General features: G+C 40.2%; 1 protein-coding gene and 1 long non-coding RNA gene across 11 annotated transcripts; one reads left to right on the top strand and one right to left on the bottom strand.

Annotated features, from left to right (window-relative positions):
* Positions 1–5724: 5724 nt before the first annotated feature.
* LOC108660089 (uncharacterized) lies at positions 5725–22628 on the bottom strand. Of its 10 annotated transcripts, none has more exons than XM_030385288.2 (8): positions 22052–22628; positions 15937–15973; positions 10327–10415; positions 9685–9893; positions 9191–9626; positions 8040–9124; positions 6645–7343; positions 5725–6582 (listed from the first exon to the last, which is right to left on the bottom strand). In XM_030385288.2, the coding sequence occupies exons 1-8, from the start codon at positions 22176–22178 to the stop codon at positions 5863–5865; spliced, it is 3402 nt and encodes a 1133-aa protein (XP_030241148.1). In that variant the 5' UTR covers positions 22179–22628; the 3' UTR covers positions 5725–5862. The 10 variants fall into 10 exon arrangements, with proteins under 10 accessions (XP_030241148.1, XP_017968845.1, XP_030241151.1 ...); XM_018113356.3 differs by having other exon boundaries at positions 8619–9124; positions 22052–22627; XM_030385291.2 differs by having other exon boundaries at positions 15937–16019; positions 22052–22189.
* Positions 12495–13082, top strand: LOC149092203 (uncharacterized). The gene is made up of 2 exons (XR_016196351.1): positions 12495–12618; positions 12803–13082. It is a non-coding gene; the product is annotated as an uncharacterized LOC149092203 (long non-coding RNA).
* Positions 22629–23522: the final 894 nt, after the last annotated feature.

Raw genomic sequence — 23522 nt, 5'->3', positions numbered from 1 at the left:
TTGCGGATGCGGCTCGGACTCGGCCCTTTTTGGCAGTTTGTTTTGGATATGGCTCTGGCTAGGGCTCGGGCTCTGGCAGTAGAGAAAAGTATAATTTTGCCACCCATTAGAACATTTATAAACAAAGGGTATTAGTGCCAAGCGCATGTCCGCAGCGGTCGCCGGTCAAGCGATTATAGCGGGAGTGAGCTGGGGACAGCTCCACTCACACATGCGAAAGGTATTAGGGCGCACGTTATGGGGCTCATTGAATGTGTCGCCAAAAGATTTAATGGAGCATGGCGCCTGGCCATAGGTGAAATATGCAATAGAAATGTATTTAAGCAGCAGCAGCAGCCAGAAAAGAGAGAGCGAGAGCGAAAGAGAGTGAGAGACCCGAATGACCGCTGACCAAACACACAATAAATCATAAATGTGTCCGGCGTGCTGGCATTTGGTTTATTGATATTGTAGTCATAGTATTACATATCCTTGTTTGCCCTGTCGCCAGCTCCTCATCCTCACGCACACATAAATATTAATCATATTTTATACGCTCGCTCTGGATATTGATCATGTGTGGAAAAGTTTTTGCCCAACTTATTGACTGCTGCAGCTGCGTTACGCATCACAAGCGAAAAGTTTGCCCACTTTTGCGGAAGGATAACAGTGCCAAAAGTCCTGGCCACGCTCGCATTATGTTAATTCACTGAAAAGATAGTTCAATGAACTCGTGTAGCTGGCCGGGGAGTCACAGCTAATGCAAAGATTGCTATTAGCGAGCTGGCTGGCGATTGGCCGGGCAGGGGAGATGCCGTATCAGGCCAAGCGGAAATGGCCGGTTTCTGCTGGCAGGCTGCATGCCACATGGCTCACATATCAAATCGCATTTTGAGGCATTTAGCCGGTGGCGAAAAACGAGTGCAACAAATCAACTAAGTGAATGCCGAGTGGCTGGCCATGCCAGTTAGCTGCTTGACAAATTGCCACTCAGCTTTATGGCCAGCTAAAGGCGACAGCTGGAGCTGTAGCTGTGGCAGGAGTCGGAGCAGGAGCCGTTGCCGTATGGGGTAGGTGTTGCAAGACGTTGTTTATTTGGTTTTCATGTCGCGCATGTTAAATGCAAATTATTCAAACTGCTTGCGAATAGCCCGCTCCGGCAGCCCGGCAGCCCGGTAGCTCGTCCGGACGACGGACGACGGACACACACATTCACACATTCGCACACATCCTGCACGTTGACCTTTTTAGCAATCCGGCAATGCCGTCATTGGAGCGTGTAATTTGTGACATTTTGTTTTGCTCAGCTACGCTTTAACAAATAAGCTTCACGCGATTATGCAAATTTGCGAATAGTGCTCGCTCTTCTCCCAACTACGGATCGACAAGGCAGCAATGGGCTCTGTGTGGCCCGGTCTATGGCCCAGATTCGGGCCATGCCCCCCACGAAAAGGTCACTTAGCCGTCGCTGCTCTAGAGAGATTTGTATGAATAAATTAGATTTCACTTATTGTACGAGTGCCATGCAATAAGCACGCCGAGTTTATTTTCACGAACTTTGACGGTGGCTGATGCCGCCAAGTGCCAATGGCGGAAATTTAAAAATTTAAGAGGCAAGCATTTCGCTGTGAAGTGGATTGCCTTCATGTAGTCGCTTAGCGAATGACAGATGCACGGAAATATAATCCAGCCTACACTTAAAGTGCGCCAGAGATGATAATTGTAATTGACAGAGCTGCAATGAACTTGATGTGGAAGGTTAACTAGCTTAAGTTTGAGTATGCTGCGGATTTAAGTCTTTGATAGATAGCAGTAGAGCTAATGCATTGCTTGTCAATGGGTTATGAGCACCAGAAGTTGCTTTAAATGTCAATTTTTTTTTACAAATAATTAAAGCATTAACATTAACATTAATATTCAGTTTTTAACTTCAATCGCTCATAAAATTTGTTATATTAAGTGAGATTAAAAAAGGCGTAAATGCTAAAATGATCTTTCCATGAGGTATATATGTAATGTGTATATGTATACATAAAAAAAACTTTCAAATTTGGCGTTACTTTAATATTCGGATAACAAGTATTCAATGATTATTTATTATAAAAATATATAATATAAATAAAAATATGGAAATATATAAAAATATAAAATAATATCTGATAAGAATAATATTAAATTGTAATTTAAATATTAAATTGTAATTTAATTAGTAGTAATTATAAATTTGTTTTACTTTTAATAAAAACCGCATTTTGTTAGCCTTGATCCACATAATAATTTTTTATTTTTTTTTATTTTCATTTATTTACTTTTTTTTGTAAACTGACTTTACTTTTGAATTTAATTTATAGTTAATAAATAAATTTAAATAAAAGTAAACAACTTCTTATATTTAATATAACTTCAATTTTCCATGGAATGCAATAATATATCTTTCCATGAAAGTTAAATGGCAGCGCTTAATGATGATTCCTCCCCATTGCTCCTCTCTCTAATAGAGACTACTATTATTATACAAAAGTATACAAACCACCTTCTTAAATATGGATTTCTTCAGCATCTTTTCTGTACTTTCCAGGAAAATTACATATTTTCGGCAAAGCTCACACGAGAACTTCAACGACTCTAAACAATTATCCAAATATGAGTTGACTTGCAAAAATCCACAAAGGGGATATCAAGAATTTCGCCCTTTGAACTTTCGCATTCTTCTCTTTAAAAATGAACTTGTAAAGTAAATTGTTTGTTTTAATAATGCTCGTCTGTCATTTAAGCATAATCTTTGTGCAACCGCAAACGTGTCTGCATCACATGAGCAGACGACCAGGGCCATGTGTATTATGTGCATTTGATATATTTCTTAATAAAAATATAACGCAGGTCCAACAATGCCACATGGCTGCAAGGCGTGGCAGTGGGCGGGCGCAGCTCATGTGTCACCAGCTGAAATGAGAAATGATCAAAGTGAGTGTTTGGCTGGAAAAGTGCAGATGCTGCAAAAAAAAAAAAATGGGAAAAAAAAGAAAAGGCAGCTGGAGCAATGGCAGTGGCAGTTGCTGCCCACATGCAGAGATTGAGTTTGTCTATGTGTGTGTGTGTGTGTATGTGTGTACGTAGTTGTCCAAGGGTGCCAACTGGGACATCATCAGTTGCTACTTGCAATATGCAGCAGATCCAGGCAGCTTTGTCTCTGTGTGTGAATGTGTGTGTGTGTGTGCGAGTGTGTGTGAACTGTCTGTCCACTCAGTTAATGCGCAGCAAAACTGCAGCAGCAGCAGCAGCAGCTGGCAAAGAGGCTGCCCATCTGTTGCAGCCAAAGTAATCAGCCAAGTTAGCCAACTGGGAGCAGCAAATGCGTCAGTCTGTGTACGTCTGTGTGTGTGTGTGTGCTTGCGTGTGTGAGAGCTGCTTTAGCAAGTAATTAGTTACTGTGCATTGATTTTTACGCGACGCCGCCTACTGCTGCCGCTGCTCCTGCTCCTGCTGCTGCCTAATTCGGCTTGACAAATTGTTAATACGTCAAAGCGCTGACAACACCAACAACAACAACAGCAACGCACAGAAATGATAAAGAATAAAGCCATATAGCGATTGATGACAAAGCTGTCGCCGTCGTCAGAAGCCAACAGAATTTATGGTAATAAAAGCCGTAGACATGGCTTCGTCTGTGGCTGGAGAGTGTCAGAGTGTGTGTGTGTGCGTGTGTGTTTGTCTAAAATACGCCTTGATTAAGAGCAAGCGGTTCTGTGTGCATATGTGTGCGCGTGTGTGCGTGTGCAGACACAGCTCATTGGCATAAGGCGCCAGGACAAGCCTCGTCAGCATTCAGAGAAATCATAAAATGCGTATACGCCGCGTATGCCCGGCGCATAAATCATTTTAACACCAAAGGGAAAGATCCAGCACGAATGCCAGCACATTTGGCACTGGGCAGGTGCTCGTGTATTTACATATAAATTGCCAGCCAACACACCCACACACACACATAACCACACACACACACACACTGAATGCGCCTGTTTATAACACTCGAAGCAATTACTTAAACGCAAATGATGCAAGCATTTGGCTTGCGACTTTTTGAATGGTGTCGTCGGTTTATATAGTAGATTTACATATATGTATGTATATAAATATGCATATGTATGTATATTTAAATACTTTTTATCTCTTTGGTTCAGCATACTAAAACGCGATATTAAAAGCGCTTAAGTTGTGCGCTCTGGCAGGAGTCGTTGGGCACTCTCGCATGTGAGTTTATAAATTTAAGAAACTTTTTAAATATTCTTGTCTTGGTAGAGTGCGTGTCTTTTAATGAATACATGAATTATGAAATAAAAGCCGCAATGAATATTTAAATATGGTAAAAGAAAAAGAAGTAAGTAGGTAAAATATACTTAAAAATAATGGAATTTCAGTGAAAATTGTTTGATATACCTAAGCCTAATAAAATAAAATGAAAATGATTTTCATATATTGATTCCTTTAGAGCAGTGAATAATTTCTCAATCTAAGTGAATCGAAAATGCCGTAAACAGTCTCTAATTGGGCTAATTTATGGCTCATCTGCAGACAGAAATCTGTATATTTCAGCATCTGGCATTGGCCAACAGGCAAATTAAGATCGAAGCATAGAAGTGGCCAAAATAAAGAACGCAATAAAATCAAGCGCTGGGCAATCTGGCAGCGCAGCGAGCTCCAAATTAAATGCAGCTGCTACAAATTGTAATTATTTTTAGTGCTCTAACAATCGAATCACTCCTCGTTGTCTTCACTGCAGACTTTATGGGTTAATGAAAACATAATTAACACAGCTCTGAGCTAGCGTGATGCGCTGTCCCCAGTCTGCATGGGGCTTGAGCCCTTGCATCCAGCCAATGCCAGTCCGTCAGCTCTGAGCTTTTCCTCTGACTGCTTCGCTGCTGCAATTTGTATTTGATATTTTGCATTTCAGTTTGCAGTTAACACATATACACATATACTTTTTCTCATTTTACCTGGTGCAATTGGCGCAGCTGCATGGCGAAATTTAATTTGTTTTGCACAGTTTCTAGAGGCGTTTGTGTGTCATGCATTTTTACACCTTAATTTGCAGCTAATTTGCATTTTATATATGAGAATTCTCGCTTGTTGCGCAATTCCAGTGCCATTTGCAGCTGTCCTTCTTTTCTATTTGGCCCCGGCAGCTACTTTGCATTGTGGAAATTGTTTAACAAATGCTGCAAATGCAACAGCACAATTTTTTTTAATATTAAAATAAATGCTACAAAAATATGTAAAATTTAATAAGCGAAATAATAAATATTAAAGCCCAAGGCAGCGGCTTCAATTGAACTAAAAATAAACATGTATACAAATATATACATAATATATATTCAAATAATATCAAAGAATTATTTGCATTTAAATATTTCTATGTTGTCGAACAAAGACACCAAACATTCGTTTCACATTTGACTATTATATTTATGTTTATCCGAATCGAACAACAATAATCAATTATAATTATTTTTACAATTCAATTTGAAGTAAATACTCGTAAATTAGACATGCTACACACAATTGAAATACTCCTCTGACAGGTTATGTACAATCGCATAGAATTCAAACAATGTGAGGCGGAGCGGAATTCATTAATTAGGCTACATTAAAACATTTAACTTTAAGCGTTAACCTAGGGCTGAACCGCCGCATCGAATTGTGTTCTCATTATCAATATATTTTGCTTCCTCTTTTTGTACTTGATAATAGATGATTTCAGAAATGCTGTTTAAATGAATTCGGGCTCGAATGGGTTCATTCCATTTCATTTCAAGGCTAGCTAATCTCTATCCATGTGGCTAACAGGACGGCAAATGGGCTGATGACCCCCGTGTCGAGAGTCTAGAGACATCCGTTGCCCCAGCAGCCGCACCACGGTATCTTGCCGCCCGTGTGGGAGCTGATGGATATCTTGCGGCGGTTGGAGCGCATGCTGAAGCTGGTCGAGGACTCGCGGGAGGAGCCAAAGCTGTTCGAATTGCGATCGGATTGGGAGGTGACCGTCTCGTGGTTGCTGTCCTGGTGGGAATGGTGGCTGTGGTGCGGATTGCTGCTGATCAGGCTGCTGTGCTGGTGGTGGTGCGAGTGGTGGTGGTGATGCCCACCATTGCCGCCCGCAGCTCCGCCACTCGAGCCGCTAATGCGATGCTGCCCACTGTGCACGGTGCCCTCCGAGTGCCGGCGGGAGCACTTCGTTCGGCTGACCGTTGCCGTCATGGGCGCCGGATCGCTGCTCTCCTTTCGGTGATGATGGTGGTGCGTGGTGCTGGGCGGTGCGGAGGCCGTAGCGGCCGCCTCTGCCTGCCCGGCTGTCATTGTATTGCTGTTGATGCAACGGCGCAAGGAATGTGGGGAACTGGGCGTGCTGTGGCTTATCTGCCGGAAGGCCTTGATGGCGGGATGGATGAGTGCGCCGCTCGTGGCGCTGGTCAAGTCGCCGCAGCTGGCTGTCGTTGTGGGTGCCGGGCCTGCGGTGGTCTCCAGTCCGCCATTCGCCAGCGGCTGCTCCTCTCCACAGACGATGGACACACGCCGCGCCTTGCGCTTGGCCGCATCCTCCTCCTGCCAAAAGAATCAAAATTAAACATTTACTTCCCATTAATCTCTATGCGCTTCAATGTCACCTCGTTGGCTGTCCCGGCTGGCCCGGCTGGCTCGGCTGGCTCATCGCCCGCGCACTCCACGTCCAGGGATCGCGTCAGCTGCGTGGGCGCGGACCGAAAGATGGCTCTCTTGGCTGCGGCATTGGCCAGCGATTTGTACAGATGGCTTTTGTTTGGCGCGACGCCGCTGACTGGCGGCGGCGGTGGTGGCTCCGTGGGCATGGACACTGGCGGTGGACGGCGTGCCGGCGGCAACGGCGGCGGTGGCTTCGCAGGTAAACTGGGCTTAACGGCCAGCGGCGGCTTTTGGCCCGAGGGCGACGGCGGCATCTGGGCCGCCTGGTTGATCTGCTCGAAGCCCAGATAAGTGCACTTCTCCGGAAACGGAGCCATCGGATCCGGCATGTGGGGCGCCGGACTATCCGTGTGCTCGCGCTCCAGCGACCGTGTGCGGCTGGACAGCTTCTGGCTGCCATTCGAGTCGGAGGCAGCCACAGTGGTTGTCATCGTGCTGCTCGTTGCATTCGAAATCGTGGGATTTGTGCCGTCATACTGCAAGTACAGGTTCATCTCAGAGCGATAGGGCTTGCTCTTCTCCTTGTCATTGCCGTTGCCCATGAGGTTGTCCCGAGACTTGCTCTTCTCCAGCTGTATGGCCAAAATGTCGCCCGATATCGTCTGGATGTCGTTGAGCAGCGACTCCAAATTCACAGAGTCCGTCTGAGCGAGGGCAGAAAACAAAATGCATTTAGTCAGTGGATATAGAAATACATATTTACGACATTCAAGTGGAGTATATAAAGTATAAATCTAAATCTAAATGCATTTAGACATTTGAGATGCACACAATAAATAATTATGAATATTAACAAACATTTAACTAGACATCGATTGACATTGGGATATGGGGAAGGGGTCACATCAACTCAATCTATTTATGAAAATGGAAATCTAAACGATTTATTATGTATTTTACCATGTTTCCAATGAAGCGGAAATATATTGAATACAAATTGATTTTCAGTTTGACACAGAGGGAAGCATATTAAAATTATATTTTATTCGACTCAAACAAAAACGGGACGTTGAAAGGTTTATTAATCTGTTCTCAAAGGGGGATTAGAAATAGTTGATATAAAACATTGAATCAATAAAACAAAATGGAATTAAATCACACTGATTGCAGAGCCATTTGAACGTACATATATTGATTCAGAGGATATCTGGGTCTGGGAAATACAAACGTTTATTCGAATGAGCTATAAATTAAAAGCTGTCCACATTAAGTATTTATGAAAGGCCGCAAACAAATGGAAGAAGATTTCATGATCTAAAACAATATACTCAGTGGAAAGTGGAATGTGAAACTCTTGAATTGGGAGAGCTAAGAGGCCGCTAAGAGGCGGATCCCCTCACCTGACTGCCAATGTCAACGATGCTCGATGTGGACAGCGCGGCGATTGGCCGGCAGCTGGCTGCGGAGGCGGTTAGCTTTAGGCTCTGGCGCAGCGGCGATGTGGTTGCTCTGGTGGTGTTTGTGGTGACTGTCATCAGGGGCTGGGTCAGGGCTCTGGCCGAGATGCAGCTGCTGTGGCAGCCCTTTTGTGCGGTTGCGTACACCGGGGTCACGCAACGGGTCAGGGGCAGCGGAGAGGGCGGCGCTGAAGCCGATTTGGCAGCGGCCGAAGCAGCGGCAGCTAGCGCAGCGCTATAAATATCAACCACGCTGCCGCCATAAGCGTTGGCCCCGCCAACACCATCGCCACCACAACCACCACCACCACCACCACCACCACCACCACCGGCAACGCCCAAGCCAACGGCAGCGGCCACATTGACAACCGCCCGATGCAAAGCGCAATGCTGGTGCGGCTGCTGCTGCTGCTGCTGCGGTGGGGGGAGGCTGGGCTGGCCATGGCGCTGGCGGTGCTGGTGCTGGTGGCACGGCTGGTGGTGCAGCTGGCAATGCGAGCGCGCGCGATGCCGCGGACTTACTTGTGGCGAGAGCCGCGGGCCGGGCCGCTGATAGGGTGTGGCCAGCGCGTTGTTCACAAATATGTCGGGTGGATCGCGCGGCGGCGGTGCGACCTCCGGCTGCTGGTGCGGTGGGGGCGGCGAGCCCGGCGGCAGTGCGTCCTGTCCCCGATTGGCAAGCTCCGTGTTGAGCCTGAGGCGCGGCTTGATGGGAGCGAAGAAGTGCTTGGGGCTGTTGAGCGCTTGTTGCGTGGCGTTTGTCGTTATGGCTACGGTCTCTATGTTGCCGCCGGCTCCGCTCGTCGTGGGCACGTTGAGCGCTATCTTGGGCGTCGCTTGCAGCGTGGACGTGGGCACAAAGGTGGTCAGCGGCGCGGGCGGCGGCGACCTGGAAGGCGACGATGTGTTCGAGTACTTGCGCTGCGAGAAGGGCGACTGCAGATTGTAGTCCCAGCCATTCGTGTGCTTCATGGTCTGGCCGGTGGTGGTGCTGGAGCTGGTGCCCAGCTCGGGCGTGGGTGTCAGCACTGCGAGCAATGCAAAGGAATGTCAGTCGTGAGCTGCGAGAGCAGTGCTAGCCAGCTGCTACTCACCCGTGTTGGGGCTCTGGTGATGGGCCAGGATGTTCTCAAAGTACGAAAGCGGCGGCACCATCGCCTGCAAGTCGTTTAGCTGATTGGCGACCAGCTCGATGGGCGTCAGGGGCGTCAGGGGGCCCACCAGGCTGGGCAGCGTGCTCTGCGAGCTGTTGAGATCGGGTGTGCATATCATCAGATGCTCCGGCGGCAGCTGCGCCTGCAGCATTTCCGGATTGCTGAGCGTCTCCTCCGACACCACAGACAGGTGGTCAAAGTGCATGGGCTGGCCGTCCGGCTTGGCCGACGTATTGCTGTCAGCTGGCTGCACCTTGGGCTCCTCCGGTGGCAGTGGCTGTTTGATTGGCACGCAGGAGCCGCCGCGCTCCTGACAGCACTCGTCGCTGCAGTGGCCATCATCGTCGCAGCGACACGTATCACATGATTCGGAGTCCTGCACGGCGGAAGGAAGCTTTAGTAGTTGAGCAGGCACTTTAAGGGATTCTACTTACATCACTGTTTCCATCACAACCAGCGCTGCCTCTGCCACCGCCGCTGCAGCGCCGCCCGCTGCCTCCGCTGCCGCGGCAACCGCCGTACTCGTGCTCGCTTAGCTTCGCCTTGAAGCGCTTGTTCAGCCGATCGCATTCGTCGCGCAGTGACCAGATCTCCCGTCTCAGGTGCTCATTTTCGCGACGCAGACGTTTGATATCCGACTGACCTGGAATGCAAGTAGATCAGATTTACAGTTAATCTATAATATATATGTGTGTACATATTAGTGTTTATGTTTTGCACTTAGCTAAGCCCCTAATCACATTGTTTATACTAACTTAGCCAACGTCTTATCAACGAAAACAATGCATATATCTAAAAAATATATATATACGTATATACACATTTATATATAGATATAGCTAGTCTTGTATAGCCATATCTATATATTTCTGAGTTTTTTTTTGCGCCTTAAGCATTTTTATTTTATTTTTTTTAGCTTCTAATGTGTTTTTAATTGGACTCTTGGATTATTCTTATTTCCTGTTTAAAACAACAAATATATATTTATATGTATTTACTACAGGCAGTATATATATGCATATATAGTCTATTTTAAGCACTCTGTGAAGCATTTTCAAGTTTCTGTTGTTATTTACCTCGCTCGACTTCCGCATTTATGTTGATTGTGCGCAACCTGAGCTCCTCATTTTCGTATATCATGCCACGTGATGACTTTCTGTCCAATCTGGAATTGTTCAGAACGATGTTAGCCAATGTTTTATATAATAGGAAAGTGAATATATAGTCTTAATGATGATATTGCCTTTCATCTGTTAATGGCTGCCATTGAGAGCGACGGCCCGTCAGCATTCTAAGTATGTATTTAAAGTTGATTTGATCTCTGGTATCTCATATATATACATATATTTCTTATCAGCTATGTTGTTCTTGAGTTGGTAGATGATGCCCGAACGACTGCTGTAGGTCAACTGAATAGGGTAGACTCTATGCGTTTTGCCCAATAATTAGGCATTCCACTCGGTCTGTGCTTCTGGGCTTTCAACACTCGCCGTGCATAAATAAATAATATGAAAGCGACGTAGACAAATAAATATATACAAATGATATTTTTCACGCATATACGAAATGTGTACCAAGAGACCCAGCATTTAAAGAAAACACATATCGACCAATAAACTGGAGGTGATAGGCCCCATCTAGTGGCTGGCAAGGCAGAGAACAAGAGCGCAAACAAACTATAAATTACATAGACTTCAAAACCATAAATTCGTCTTTGTATATATAGTATCGGCTACTGGGAAACTGCGCCTCAAAGAGCACACTTTAATTTGATAATCCGCAATTTGCACATTGAACTAAGCACCAATCAAATGAAATCAATTAAAAGCTATGCTCAAATCCCAAATGATCCATAAAAAGCCCCTGCAAATTTTCCATAACTTACGCCTTTTTATGTATTTCAAAGCAGATATGCGCGTGAATTTATTTTTGACAGTGTTGTCTGAACAATTTTGAAAAACTGCCGACCTGTTGGACTAGATGCCATCACGCCAAGCATGCTGATACCCTGCAGACTGTGCGTTGAGTGGGCGTATATATTAGTCTTAGGCATATGCTAGTTTCCATTTATATGATGGAATATTTATAGAGACTTTCGTTAGCTTTGCGCGGACCTCACATTTTCTACTCAATGTGCTTTTTATAGGGTATCTTCTGGTATCCCTCAATAATAGATTTGCTTTGGAAACTAGACAATGTCATCTGTTTGTTTTTGTTTTGGCTAGTCTATTAAAACATGAAAAATATGTAAGAAATGTTTCGAAATTTTTTGTTGAAAATGAAAGATTTTGGAGTGTGAAATACCCTAAAAAAGGCATACTTAAATTAACGGTAAGAAAATCGAATAAAGAAAGAAAATTCGCAACAAAATATGAGTAAAGCTACTAAAATTGAGTCTTAGATCATTTAAATCAAGGTCTAAATAAATTTGCCTGAAGGCCTTTGACGCTCTGGCTTAACAAACATTATATATTAAAACATTAATATATAAATAATTATATATATATTGCAAATTTATTCGATTGTTTATGGTTTTTTTTAACCATTTTATTATTGGATTTATTTTTATATAATTTTATTTTTTGATTGCTATATGATTTTAAGGGAATAAATAAATAAATAAATAAATCGCAGTGAATTCGTGAATTTTCGTTTTCGTAAAGAGTTCACAGTTCTCACGAACTAGTGCTGATTCCGCACGTGAACTATCGACGCTCCAGCCCTGAATTTGAGAATCTATTTTTGACATGCGTGTAAGTGTGCGGAGGCGTGTGCGTGAGCAAAACGTGGGGGATACACAGTTAAATCGATAAATGTATGATCGATAGAAGGCGTAACGTTTGGCATTTTTATTCACAAAATGCGCTGTTTGTGCATGTGTGTGTGTGTGTGTGCGGCTGAGGAACGTAATGAAAACAATCGTTTGCACTGTGATTTGCAATGAAAGGCGCGGTAAACAGATTCAGATTCAGTTTGTGATTGCGTCTGTGTGTGTGTGTGTGTGAAACGTGTAATTTCAACTTGGACAATGTACATGACTCGCTGATAAACAATAAACTTTATTTTTAGCATCTGTTTGAGGCGAGAATGTTTATTTTACGATCACTAAAGTGTATGGATATTAGAAATTTTAATGACTTTTAATATTAATCGATATATAGGGCACGTTATCCAGATGTTCGCCAACAGAAATGAGGGCAAGGGACTTAAAATATGTAAGTTTCCCATTCCCATTCTCGAATGGCAGACAAAAACGATGTCAACAAGCTTACTTTGCCGACTTCTCGGAGCGTTTGCTGCCCTTGCGACTGCGTTCATTGTGTGTTCGAGTACTTTTCGCGCCTTTCATTTAATACACAAATAATGAGGTAAATATTTCAAAACGGTGACACAATTTGGCTGGCTTTGCACACATAAATCCGCTGGACGCGTGCTTAACTTTGGACCGAAACTAATTAGCTACACACTTTGTTTACAGTTGTACAACATTTTTTATCGTGTATTTCATTTTTTTTTTCTTTTGCTCTGGCTCTAAATCATATGAAAAATTAGATAACAAAAGAAAATTCGGCGCAGCGAAGACGTGAAAATTTGTATTCGCACTGCAATACCGCACGATTCGGCTATGAACAGAAAACTGACAGTTGGGCGAGATCAGTTTTGGCCAAAAACAAACGACTACAACAACACCACAAAGGCAACAAACGAACGCCAACGACTGGCATTGAATGCCGCCAAGAGCAACATGCTCTGCCCGTGACGGCCACTGGTTCAATTTTTAATAAAACTAAACTAAAATGAAAATGAAAATGAAACAAAAAATAAAGAAAAACTGCTACGAAACTGCTACGAAACTGTGAAAAGTTTCATAAAGCAAAGACGACGGCGGCTAAATCTTTAAGGCACTACCAATATCAACAAATCATCGTTCTCAATGAAAGGCGGGCACTCTGCTCAGAGATTAAATATGAAAAGAACAACACAGACGTCGAATATTTAAAAGCAAATACCGATGGGAACAATGCTCTCTCTCTCTCTCTCTCGCTTTTTTATCATGCTAAATGTTTGACAACGTCAGTTGAATACCGTGTAAATGCTAAGCCAATCTTGTCTTTATAGAAAGTTTATATATTATTTATTTTTATATAATGTAAATTCATAGAAATACCAAAAAAAAAAGAGTTTATGCGGAAACTTTAAATAAGAATTATTGCTCATTTAAGTTTTTAATTAAAATATATTTCAGCTTTATTTTCTAAATAACATCTAATTTGTATATTATATTGAGAATACAAAATTATTGATTTAATATTCCCAATAATAAAATACAAAATAAATAAATTCCTCGATTCCTCAATTCCAATTTAATGTCTTCTGTAGGCATATAAATGTTTCGAATACATATCCAAAGGGTATATAGAAAGAGATTTGAACTTTTCACGTATGCGGTCAGTGAGTTTTTAACTGCAAAAAAGCTTTTACGATTAGCTTATATACAAATATGAAACAAATGTATATAAATTTGTTTATACATATACATAGATCTTTATATAAAATGCTAATGTACAAAAAAAATAATAATAATAAAAAATAAGATAAATTATTTTCATATATAAGTATCAAATTTGTATTATTAAAATTAATTATATTTGTATTATAATCTCAGCAAGAACTTTGTGAATTTTTTATTGAATTGTACATTGATAGACATATTTTATTTTGTTTATTATATAGTCAAGCTTAATACGATTTGTAGTTTAAATTTGGCTTCCGCAACTATTTTAACGGCTTGTCTTGATTGCAGTCCAAATAAATTCAATTTAATCAAGCCATTAATCGGATTGGTTTATGGGCTTATAGCGGCAAGTGTTACATTTTTTCCGCAATTACAATTTGATTACAAGCAGCAAAAGGACAACAAAAATTAATTTATTTCAACTATAAGCAGCCGATAATATAAATTACCCAGCTGCACCGCAATTTCAATTAATTTTACAGCTCTCTAGCTACTCAGTTAAATAACATTGTGAATTGCTTAACCATTTTTTATTTTGCACTATTTTTCGATTCCATTGGCATGCACCGGCCACTGATTAGCCCGATAGCCAGCTGCCACAGCGTACAGAAATAAGTATCTGAAATGTGTCACGGATGCTGACAGTCGGCGCTATAAGTGGTGAAAAATAAAAGTATCTCGCACGCCCACACCAGCACAACCCCAAATAAATCTTACATCAACAAGCAACAAGCGACAGAGGCGAAAGTACGACTATTTAACCCGACAATCTCTCTGTCAGCTAAGGTCAATAATTCTAGTTGGGTTATTTTGTAAACACACAGGCGTATGTACTTCAAACACATTTTCGTTAGCAACATTAGACAGATGACTGCCGACAACCAAATAGTTGACCTAAGTGTCATCGTCATACATCTGGACATAGGCAGTCCGAATTTTAATTAACTATTTTTCTTATGAAGGTCGATTTTATTTAAATTTGTAACGGCAGGAGGAGTACTATTTTCAAGGGCATCCATACTCATTTTATGATCATTTTATGGGGTTTCATAATATTTATCTGCCTGGGTAATAAATGGCCAGAACTGGAACTATAACATTATTGATATTATTTTCATTTTAATTATATGCAAGAATTCTTTCTATAACATAATTAACACATCTTTCATTGACATGTTCAATCAGGTATAAAATTTACTTCCTATTTCTTGATTTGCTTAGATATTCGCTCTATTTTCTCTATGACCACAACTACTTCTCAGGCGACCCTCGCTATAACAAATTTAAAGTTCACAGTGCCTGTCATAAATAATTTTTTGTTCACGTTCACTTGGGCGTTTGGTTATGCTAATTTGTGAATTTAAATTATTTATAAGCCATTAAAAAATTAACAGAGGTTATGTGAGCCAATAAATATTCAACACAAAAAAACGGATATTTTAAAAATATATAAATATATTTGTTTGCCTTTATTTTTAGTTATTATCTTAGTTTATCTATATGTATATATATTTGCGGAACTCGTGCCAATTTGTTGCTGGTCTAATTATTGTTGCTGCCTGCCTTTGTTTTCTTTGACATAAATTAGACGCAGACAGCTTAGTCTAAACCAATAATATTTTAATATTCGTGTTAAGATGCCGATGAAATGTTTCTTTAAGATATTATTGCATTATTTATGGAATGACTCACAATGAACTGATAATGGGGTATATTCGTTGATGGAAGTGTTTACAAATTTTATATTTCGTAATTTTGAAATTTCGCATTTTATTTAATTTAATTTAAATGTTTTGTATTTATTTTAAATTTAAATTCATATTAAAAAACTATAATAAAAATATATTTTCTTTTGTTGAATATTAATTACTGTTTTTTTTAAATTATCAAAGTTTTCAAATTTGTCTCTTATAAAAAAGGTCATTTATAATAGTCATAAACTTATATTTTTAGTATGAGAGAGAATTGTGGAATCGAATGCGCATGATCCTTAAAATCAGCCGCTACAGAGCTTTCTCCAAGCTCTCTCTCTCTCACTGATCGCAGAGCTTTGCACTGCTTAAAAGCTTTTTTGATCACTGAACCGCCAAGCAGTTGGCGGTTTAAATTCGATTCTTATCAAAAATGGATTAAATTTAATAGCTAAAATATGTAAAATTGGATAAGTTACCTGCTATTTAGCTTATAGTGTGCATGACGTCTTCGTTCTCGGAGCATAGTCGTGCGTTAGTTTGCCGCATATGAAAGAAAGACCAGCAAACGAAAAAAAAAAACAAATGCAAAAAGACATAAAATACAGAACAAAAGCGAAATCCAAAGAATAAAAAAAAAAAAAACAATCACAACACAACATACAAAAAGAAAAAAAAGAAACAAAAGGAACAACAAAAATTTGTCGATAAAATTAATTTCGTTGTTGTAAATGTGTAAATGTAGACATGTGATATCTGTGTGTTTGTTCGTTTTTCCTTAGATACGAAAATTTACTTTTACATTGTTTATCAATACTCGAGAGCGTGTTTATTTAGATAGAGCCAAAGTGTGTGAGCGCATGTTGAATATTTCGGCACAAAAACAATACAAATAGAGCTTCAAATGAAAACATTTCGAAATGAGATACATATTTACCGAGCGATATTGCGAATTTTACACTGCATTGCAAGTAACTATGCCAATTTTAGGTAAAAAGAGATAATAATAGTAAAATAAAATCATAATAAAGAGAGAAACTTTCCAGACGCAAATAAAAATTGTTGTGTGTGGCATATTAACGACTGCTTCAATATCTTGATGTTCAATGACATTCTCTAGGACCTGTCTGCCCCAAGCACAATGCCCAGGCGACCGCATCAATATGTATATATTCATGTATGGGTTCATGTATGTATATCGGCATATTCATATGGAAATATGTGTGCCTTTCACAACGACAATGCACAAAGGCTTTTCACGAATAGGCTCCTCTTCCCAGCTACAGCAACAGCAGCAACAGCAGCAACAACAACTACAACAACAACAACACGACAAGGGTTTCGGTTGGGAACTTGCAAGGCATTTTATTCAAAGGGTCGTAGCAGCATTATCTGTCAAGGCAATTGATTTATCGATCAAGTTGTCAAGTGCTCATTGTCATCATTCAATCAGTATTTACACATGTGCTACAATCGAGACCAGGTCCTTGATTGGAGCACCATATGTGAGCTAATGGAACTGATTTTGTAAGGGTATTGTGCATGAAATTAAACAAATTTGCATTGCAAGCCGCCGATAACCCAATCAGAATAACTATCGCCAGCCAAATAGCATTAAGTAACCGAGATTGCAGATTAAAGAAATCATATAATACTCATCAAATCAAAGATAAACAAACATTTTATATAAAGCAGAATCGATATCTATGCCCATTGTTAATAACAATAATATTTGCTTAGCAAAACACTTTTATATTTCTGCAAACATATTTGCATAAATAAATCATTTAATATATAAACTTTCAGCAGTATATAATTTTCACTGTCTGATTCACTGATTTCCTATCTGTCTGAATAGAAATGGTAAATAGGGAATCTGTTAGTCGTTCGAGTGCAATTCATTGCTGTTTATTTATAAACTTACTCAGTATCGTAATAGGAACTCATAAATATAAACACGCTTTTTATTAAATAAATGCTCTTTTCGTGGGTCGATCGCAATTAGCGGGCCGTCGACGGAAAGTGTTCGATTGGATTTATGAAGAATTCGACTTATTATTTTCGGACACTTGCGCATGCTAGGCATACTTTAAATAGGTGTATCAGAAATGGAATTTTAAAAATACATTTCGTACAGCGGCACAGATTGTGAAAGGCGTTCGTTCGCCTCCGTTGACAGAGATACAGATGCGAATGCAGCAAAGATACAGATACGGCGTATAGCTGTGAGAGAGACGGCGAGTCAGTGGGGGACGGGTATGAGCACAGGTTTGTACGCGTACGGAACGGTCCAACGGATACGTTGTGGCCTGGCAGGCACGCGACTTCCAACTGCACCACTGCGTCTGGGGCCAACCACTTGGCCGCCTGCCCCACGGCGGTGCGAGAGTGCGTCGCTTTTGTTGTTTGTGTGTTTCATGTTAAATAATTGCGTATACATTTTATTTGTTGTTGCTTAGACTCAGCCAACACACACACACACACTCGCACAAACACACAAACAAACGCAGTGGAGGTGGGCGGGGCCAGCGTTGCATACGGCCTGCCAATTCAGTGATGGAATGTGCGTGCGGCTTCTAGTCGAAATTTACATCCAACGATTCGTTGAACGAACAGCAAATTGAGACCGCATAAAAAGGAAGCGAAAGTGGCAATTGCTGAATACGGAATACCCTTTCTTTCTAAACAGTATAGAAATATGATATATATATTTGATATGATTTACCAATGTAGTTGATAAGGTAAATTAGTCCTTTCACTCCTTTGGATATATCTTTAATAGAAAATAATAAATACCTTTTATTTACAGTATTATCACTGATATAGTACAATATATGAATGTGTTCTGTAGTCAAGGTTGAATTTATCTACTGCATTTCTTGATTTTTCAGCACAGTTGTTAAGCTAAGAAATAGTTATTGAATTCTGCTTAATATTTAATGAACATATAATATATTCGTATACATATATTTCATTAAAGCAAATCCAACTTCCTCTATGTGTAACACACGCCATGACAACTGCAAAATGCCCTCTGCTATAGGGTAGAAAAGACGAAACTTTTTGTGTGCGTGTCCAAAGCGAAATGCACAGTCGAAATACAAGCAAATATGGCCCTAAAAGACTTTATGTTTGTTTTTGTTAGTGATTTTTGCATGGGCCCAGCGTCTGCTGCATTTGACTTTTGTGGGCCAAGCTCTTTATTTCGTCTGGCATTTGATTTCTTTTTCGGTGCAAAAAACATGTTTGAAATTTCCACAAAAAGTGCAGCCACTCATAAATGCCCATATAGATCACAGTAAGCTGCTTTCGACGGGACTATTTGATGAGCAAACGTTTTTCATAGTAGACTAAAAACGACTCTAATAGAGAGAGCAACACTTCAGAGAGGTGCGAACGAGCCGAGGGCGTGGCCATGTCACCTACATTTCGTATGGTTTTAAACAAAATCTTCATTAATTTTATAGGTTCCTCGCGATGGCCAGGCACTGGATTAGGGCGACACATAAATAAACAAGTTTACGATCAAAAGTTTCCAAATGGATTTAGACTTTTCAAAGCATAATTTATGGCTCGCTGCTTTGACATTTCCAGCAGGCATCGAAAGGCTTAAATATATTCATAATTCTCTGTCTTTGCTGAATAAGCTTAATTATTGTTCTTTATTTATAAGGTGTGTGCCCTTTACTTAACACTCAAATTGATAGAACTGTTAAGACTCAACTGATTATAGTGAAATTTATTTGATTATGATTTAATGAAAAAATATAGAAAATATGTGCTAATTGGAGTCTCAGCAGATACATATGTATATTTGTTGATAATTGGCAGGAAAACTGTTCGACGTTAAGCAAGAATCAATTCAAATATAATCTGAATACATCTCTATAAACATTTATACATAAAATCGTTAAGCGTTCCATTCAATCTGATATGGAATTTCAAGTCTTCATATAAATTTGGTCAAATATATTTCAGCTTGTCGCATTTATTTATTTTAAATGTGTCAGTATTTTGACTAAATTAGATTCTTGCCAACGAAATGTTCTGTTTATGTTTTGCGGCTGTCTGCGCTGTGGACACATGTCTAGTGGAAAGGTGAGTGCGAAGATCAGGCCGAATCTATTTTGGAAACGCACTCACACAAATCAGCCACAGGCTGAATCAGAGCTGTAAAGTTGGCCAACATTCCAGCTGGCCAAAGAGTAAGAGAGAGAGAGAGAGATAGTGGGATAAAGGGGTCGCCATATGCCGACAATTTGGCTGAATGATATTTACAAGTGCGGGCTAACACTCACATGGCCTTTGCCTTTATCCATTCGCCGGCCTGTTTTGTAAATAATTTCCAAAATAAAAACAATGCGTCACACCGTTTGGCAGTGCTAATTGAAGCGATCCAACCGAAAGGCATAAAAGCGCCAAAATAATGTTCCTGCTAGAGGTAGATGAATCTTAAATACCCTTGAAATGCTGATTGACAGCTACTGAAGACATCAAATGTTTGTATATAGCCTCAGAGATCTGAGCGTAGTTCAGTTCTTTTGGAATCACCTTTGTCTTCATAAATTCTATTTTCTATTTAGACGTTGAACTCTTCAAGGACTTTTTCAATGTCAACTTTTCATTGAGCTACGGTCTGTGCTCTGTGAGTCCATTAGCCAACATTTTAAGCAGGCAATCAGCCAGCAGACAGTTCATTCAATCAGTTATTCAGCTCGTCAATCAATCAACTACAGTCACCTCCTATATCTGCAGCAGATAATCAATAGAGTCCACCATTCTTGACTATAGAGATGCAGCTCATTCAGGCACTTGTTGTTTCATCGCCAACTGTATGGGAAAATCGAAATACCCTACATCTATTGCATTGCAACGTCATATTGTTATGTTCAATCAATGCGATTCTCGCGTCGATTTCCTAGTGGAGGCCAGCGATCAAGGTAGCGGAAACGAGATCAATTTAATTATTCAAAAATTATCGTGGCGCAAATCGCCTGCAATAAAATCATATACGAAATCGTTTTCGTTTTCATTGTTGTTGCTGTTGTTGTTGTTGATAATCAACTGGGGAAAATATTATAGGTAGCATTTTGGAGGTTCAATGTTCCGACGACGCTTTTTATGAGCGCAAATGAAATGCAAATAATAATATTTGAAGCGTTTTCAATTTGAAATTCATTCGCTGCTAATTGTACGAGCCAAATTTAAATATGTACTAGGTACAAATATGTTTCAATTAATTGCAATACACAAACACATACAAACAAAAAGCTGTACGGAAAATTTGCATAAAAAAGTGGAAATCGGTTCGACATGAAACATTTCCCCACTGACCCGCTCGCTCGATAATTTGGGCCTAAAGCTAGAATAATGTGCTGCCCAATTAAAATGAAATTCAATAAATTTTTTCTTTGATGCTAAAGACAAATTTATGCGACCGAACAAACCATTTGCCAGACGTGGCCGTCATTTAATTAGTCGCATAATAAATTCATTGGAAAAATATATGTATATCCAAATGTATATATGTGCATAGTACATACATATATGTGTGTATTTTAAATGATTTCAAGTACATTTTACGGCGTAATTGAAATAAATCTCAATCTCGTAATGCCTTTAAACAATGCTTCAGTCCACCAGCAATTGAGGCTCATTTGGATTTAAAACGAACAATCGACTCGACAAGGACAGCCGAGGCAATTTACGAGACGGTAAATAGTCGAAATGTAGCTTAGCTAGCATCTATCCTTAGGCAGCTTCACTGATTCACACTAATTGTCTTAAATGTAAAATGAAATTTGTATTTTTCATTTGCAACTAAATTTCTAATCCCATCAAAAAGGTGCAAAAGTGAAAAAGTTTCGCCCAATTCATTGTTAATTGCTCTGCTAAGCTTCAAACTATCCTAAACTGGCTCTACTATCTGTAGCTTAAGCCGATTTTCATTATAAAAATATTTTTAGGGGCTTAAAAGATTTAAGCTTTAATAATTTAAGTCGACTATCTTAAAAAAAAAGTAAACAATTTTATTAAAATTAAATTTATATCTCTGCTGGCAATCATAATAATGTAATTTTTATTTTATGAAAAGAAAACCAAAAAGGTTTAAAAAAAGAAATAAAAAAATAAATTAAAATAATAGTGAAATAATTACAATAAATAAAAAATAATAATTTAATAAATGAATAAAATAAAAATAAATAAACACAAAATTTAAAAGAAATTTGTAATTTAATGAAATAAATACAAATGAATATGTTTTTACTCTATAATTTTAAATTTCCTTAAATTAAAAAAACACTCAAGTTAATTTATTTAAAATTTGGTAATAAACTCGGTAATCACTCAAGTCTGTTATTTAGTGGCAAATAATTGAAATAATTGTGTTTGGCAACTTTGAAGCTGGCTGGAACAAACATTTTTGGCCATAGACAAGTTGCGCTCACAGACTTGGAATGGAATTTGTGTTGAGCTCAGCTAAATAAAGACGCTCGATTCGCTCACGCTGTAAATGAGTAGAACTGACTGTGTGTGTGTGTATGTGTGTGTGTGTGTGTGTGTGTGTATGTACTTAACTATGTTGCAACCTACTTGCTTTCGTTGGCGATGAGTTTTGCGTTGATTTCCGCTGATTGTTGTCGCCGTTGTCGCCGTTGCTGTCGCTCGCCCGTCCGCTAATTAAATTGTCATCCAAAGAAATGCCGTCGAGCCAATGCATGACATTATTTCAATTAGTCGACACTAACACACGCACGCACACCTACACACACACACACACAAAGATATGAGCACAGAGAGTGAGAGAGAGGGAGAGGGGCTAAATCACATTTGAAGCGTAAGGAATTGATAATTCGTAAACGTCGACACTTCGTCACAGACACATTCTTCGCATAGTGCGCGACTTTTCCACGACAATAATAACTCAGTTTTCCGCTTTTCCGTTTTTCCCGGCAACAAGTCGTTGGTGTGCGCGCGCGTGTGTGTGTGTGTGTTTGTTTGTGTTTCTGTTGGCTGTTGCCTTCTTCTGCTTTGACTTTTGTATTGCACTTTAGCTTTAGCTTTAGCACTTTCAACACGCATACGCCCCGTGCGCCCGCATAATTAGCACAATGCACTCTGCCGCAGCTTTTCCTTCTCTTTGTTATTGTATTTTCCGTATATATATATTTTAAATGTATTTCATTACTTCTAGCCAGCTGCATCAATTAAATCAAATTTATAGATTTATATATACATATATGTATATTTATGTATGTAGTTGTGCACCAGATTTGCATATGAACAAAATTTACAGCACGACACGATCTTTCGATAATTCGTATCGATTTGTGTATTCTATCTGCGACTTGTTGTTGGCACGCTGGCTAACCGGCTGCTTCTGCTGCCACTGACTGACACGCCGGACGCTGACCGGGCAGTAGCTGGCTCTGCCTCAGCTACTGCGACTGCGACTGCGACTGCGGCTGCGACTGCGACTGCGAATGCTACTGTGGCCGCGTCTGTGGCGCATTTCCAATCGCTTCGCACGTTATTGTTTCCATTGTGTTCGATATTTGTATTTTCTTGTACTTTTATTATTCCTACAAACACACACACACACACACACACACATGCATATACATATATATGTGGTCATACGCATGCATATATATGTATGTAGAGATAGCACTGCCTAAGCCTGTATAAGTTTGCCTCAATTTATTGTAGCGTGTTTTTTGTTTTGTTTTGTGTTTATTTTATACACATTCGAAATGTTTCTAGTATTACGCCAAAGACGACCCCTAGCCGCAAACCCCTTCAAACTGTAGGCCGACAAACCCGCAGACAGCTCAGCTCGCCTTGTGCTCTGGCCAATTTCCTTGCCGACATGTCGGGACATAAACATGCGAATTACCTATCGAGTTGATCGGAACGCTGCTCTATAGCTCACAGTTCTGCGTATTGCATGTGGGCATTGCTTAATGATGACTGGAACCTGTTTGATTTCACATAGTCGAGTTACTCATTCAATGGAACATGAATGAAACAACACGAAAGATCGCCACAGCATGATTCGAATAAT

Source organism: Drosophila navojoa, chromosome 2 (genome assembly GCF_054131105.1).
Source record: "Drosophila navojoa isolate 15081-1374.11 chromosome 2, UAZ_NAV_1.0, whole genome shotgun sequence".
Classification (NCBI taxonomy): domain Eukaryota; kingdom Metazoa; phylum Arthropoda; class Insecta; order Diptera; family Drosophilidae; genus Drosophila; species Drosophila navojoa.
This window is presented reverse-complemented; position numbering and strand designations above follow the sequence as displayed.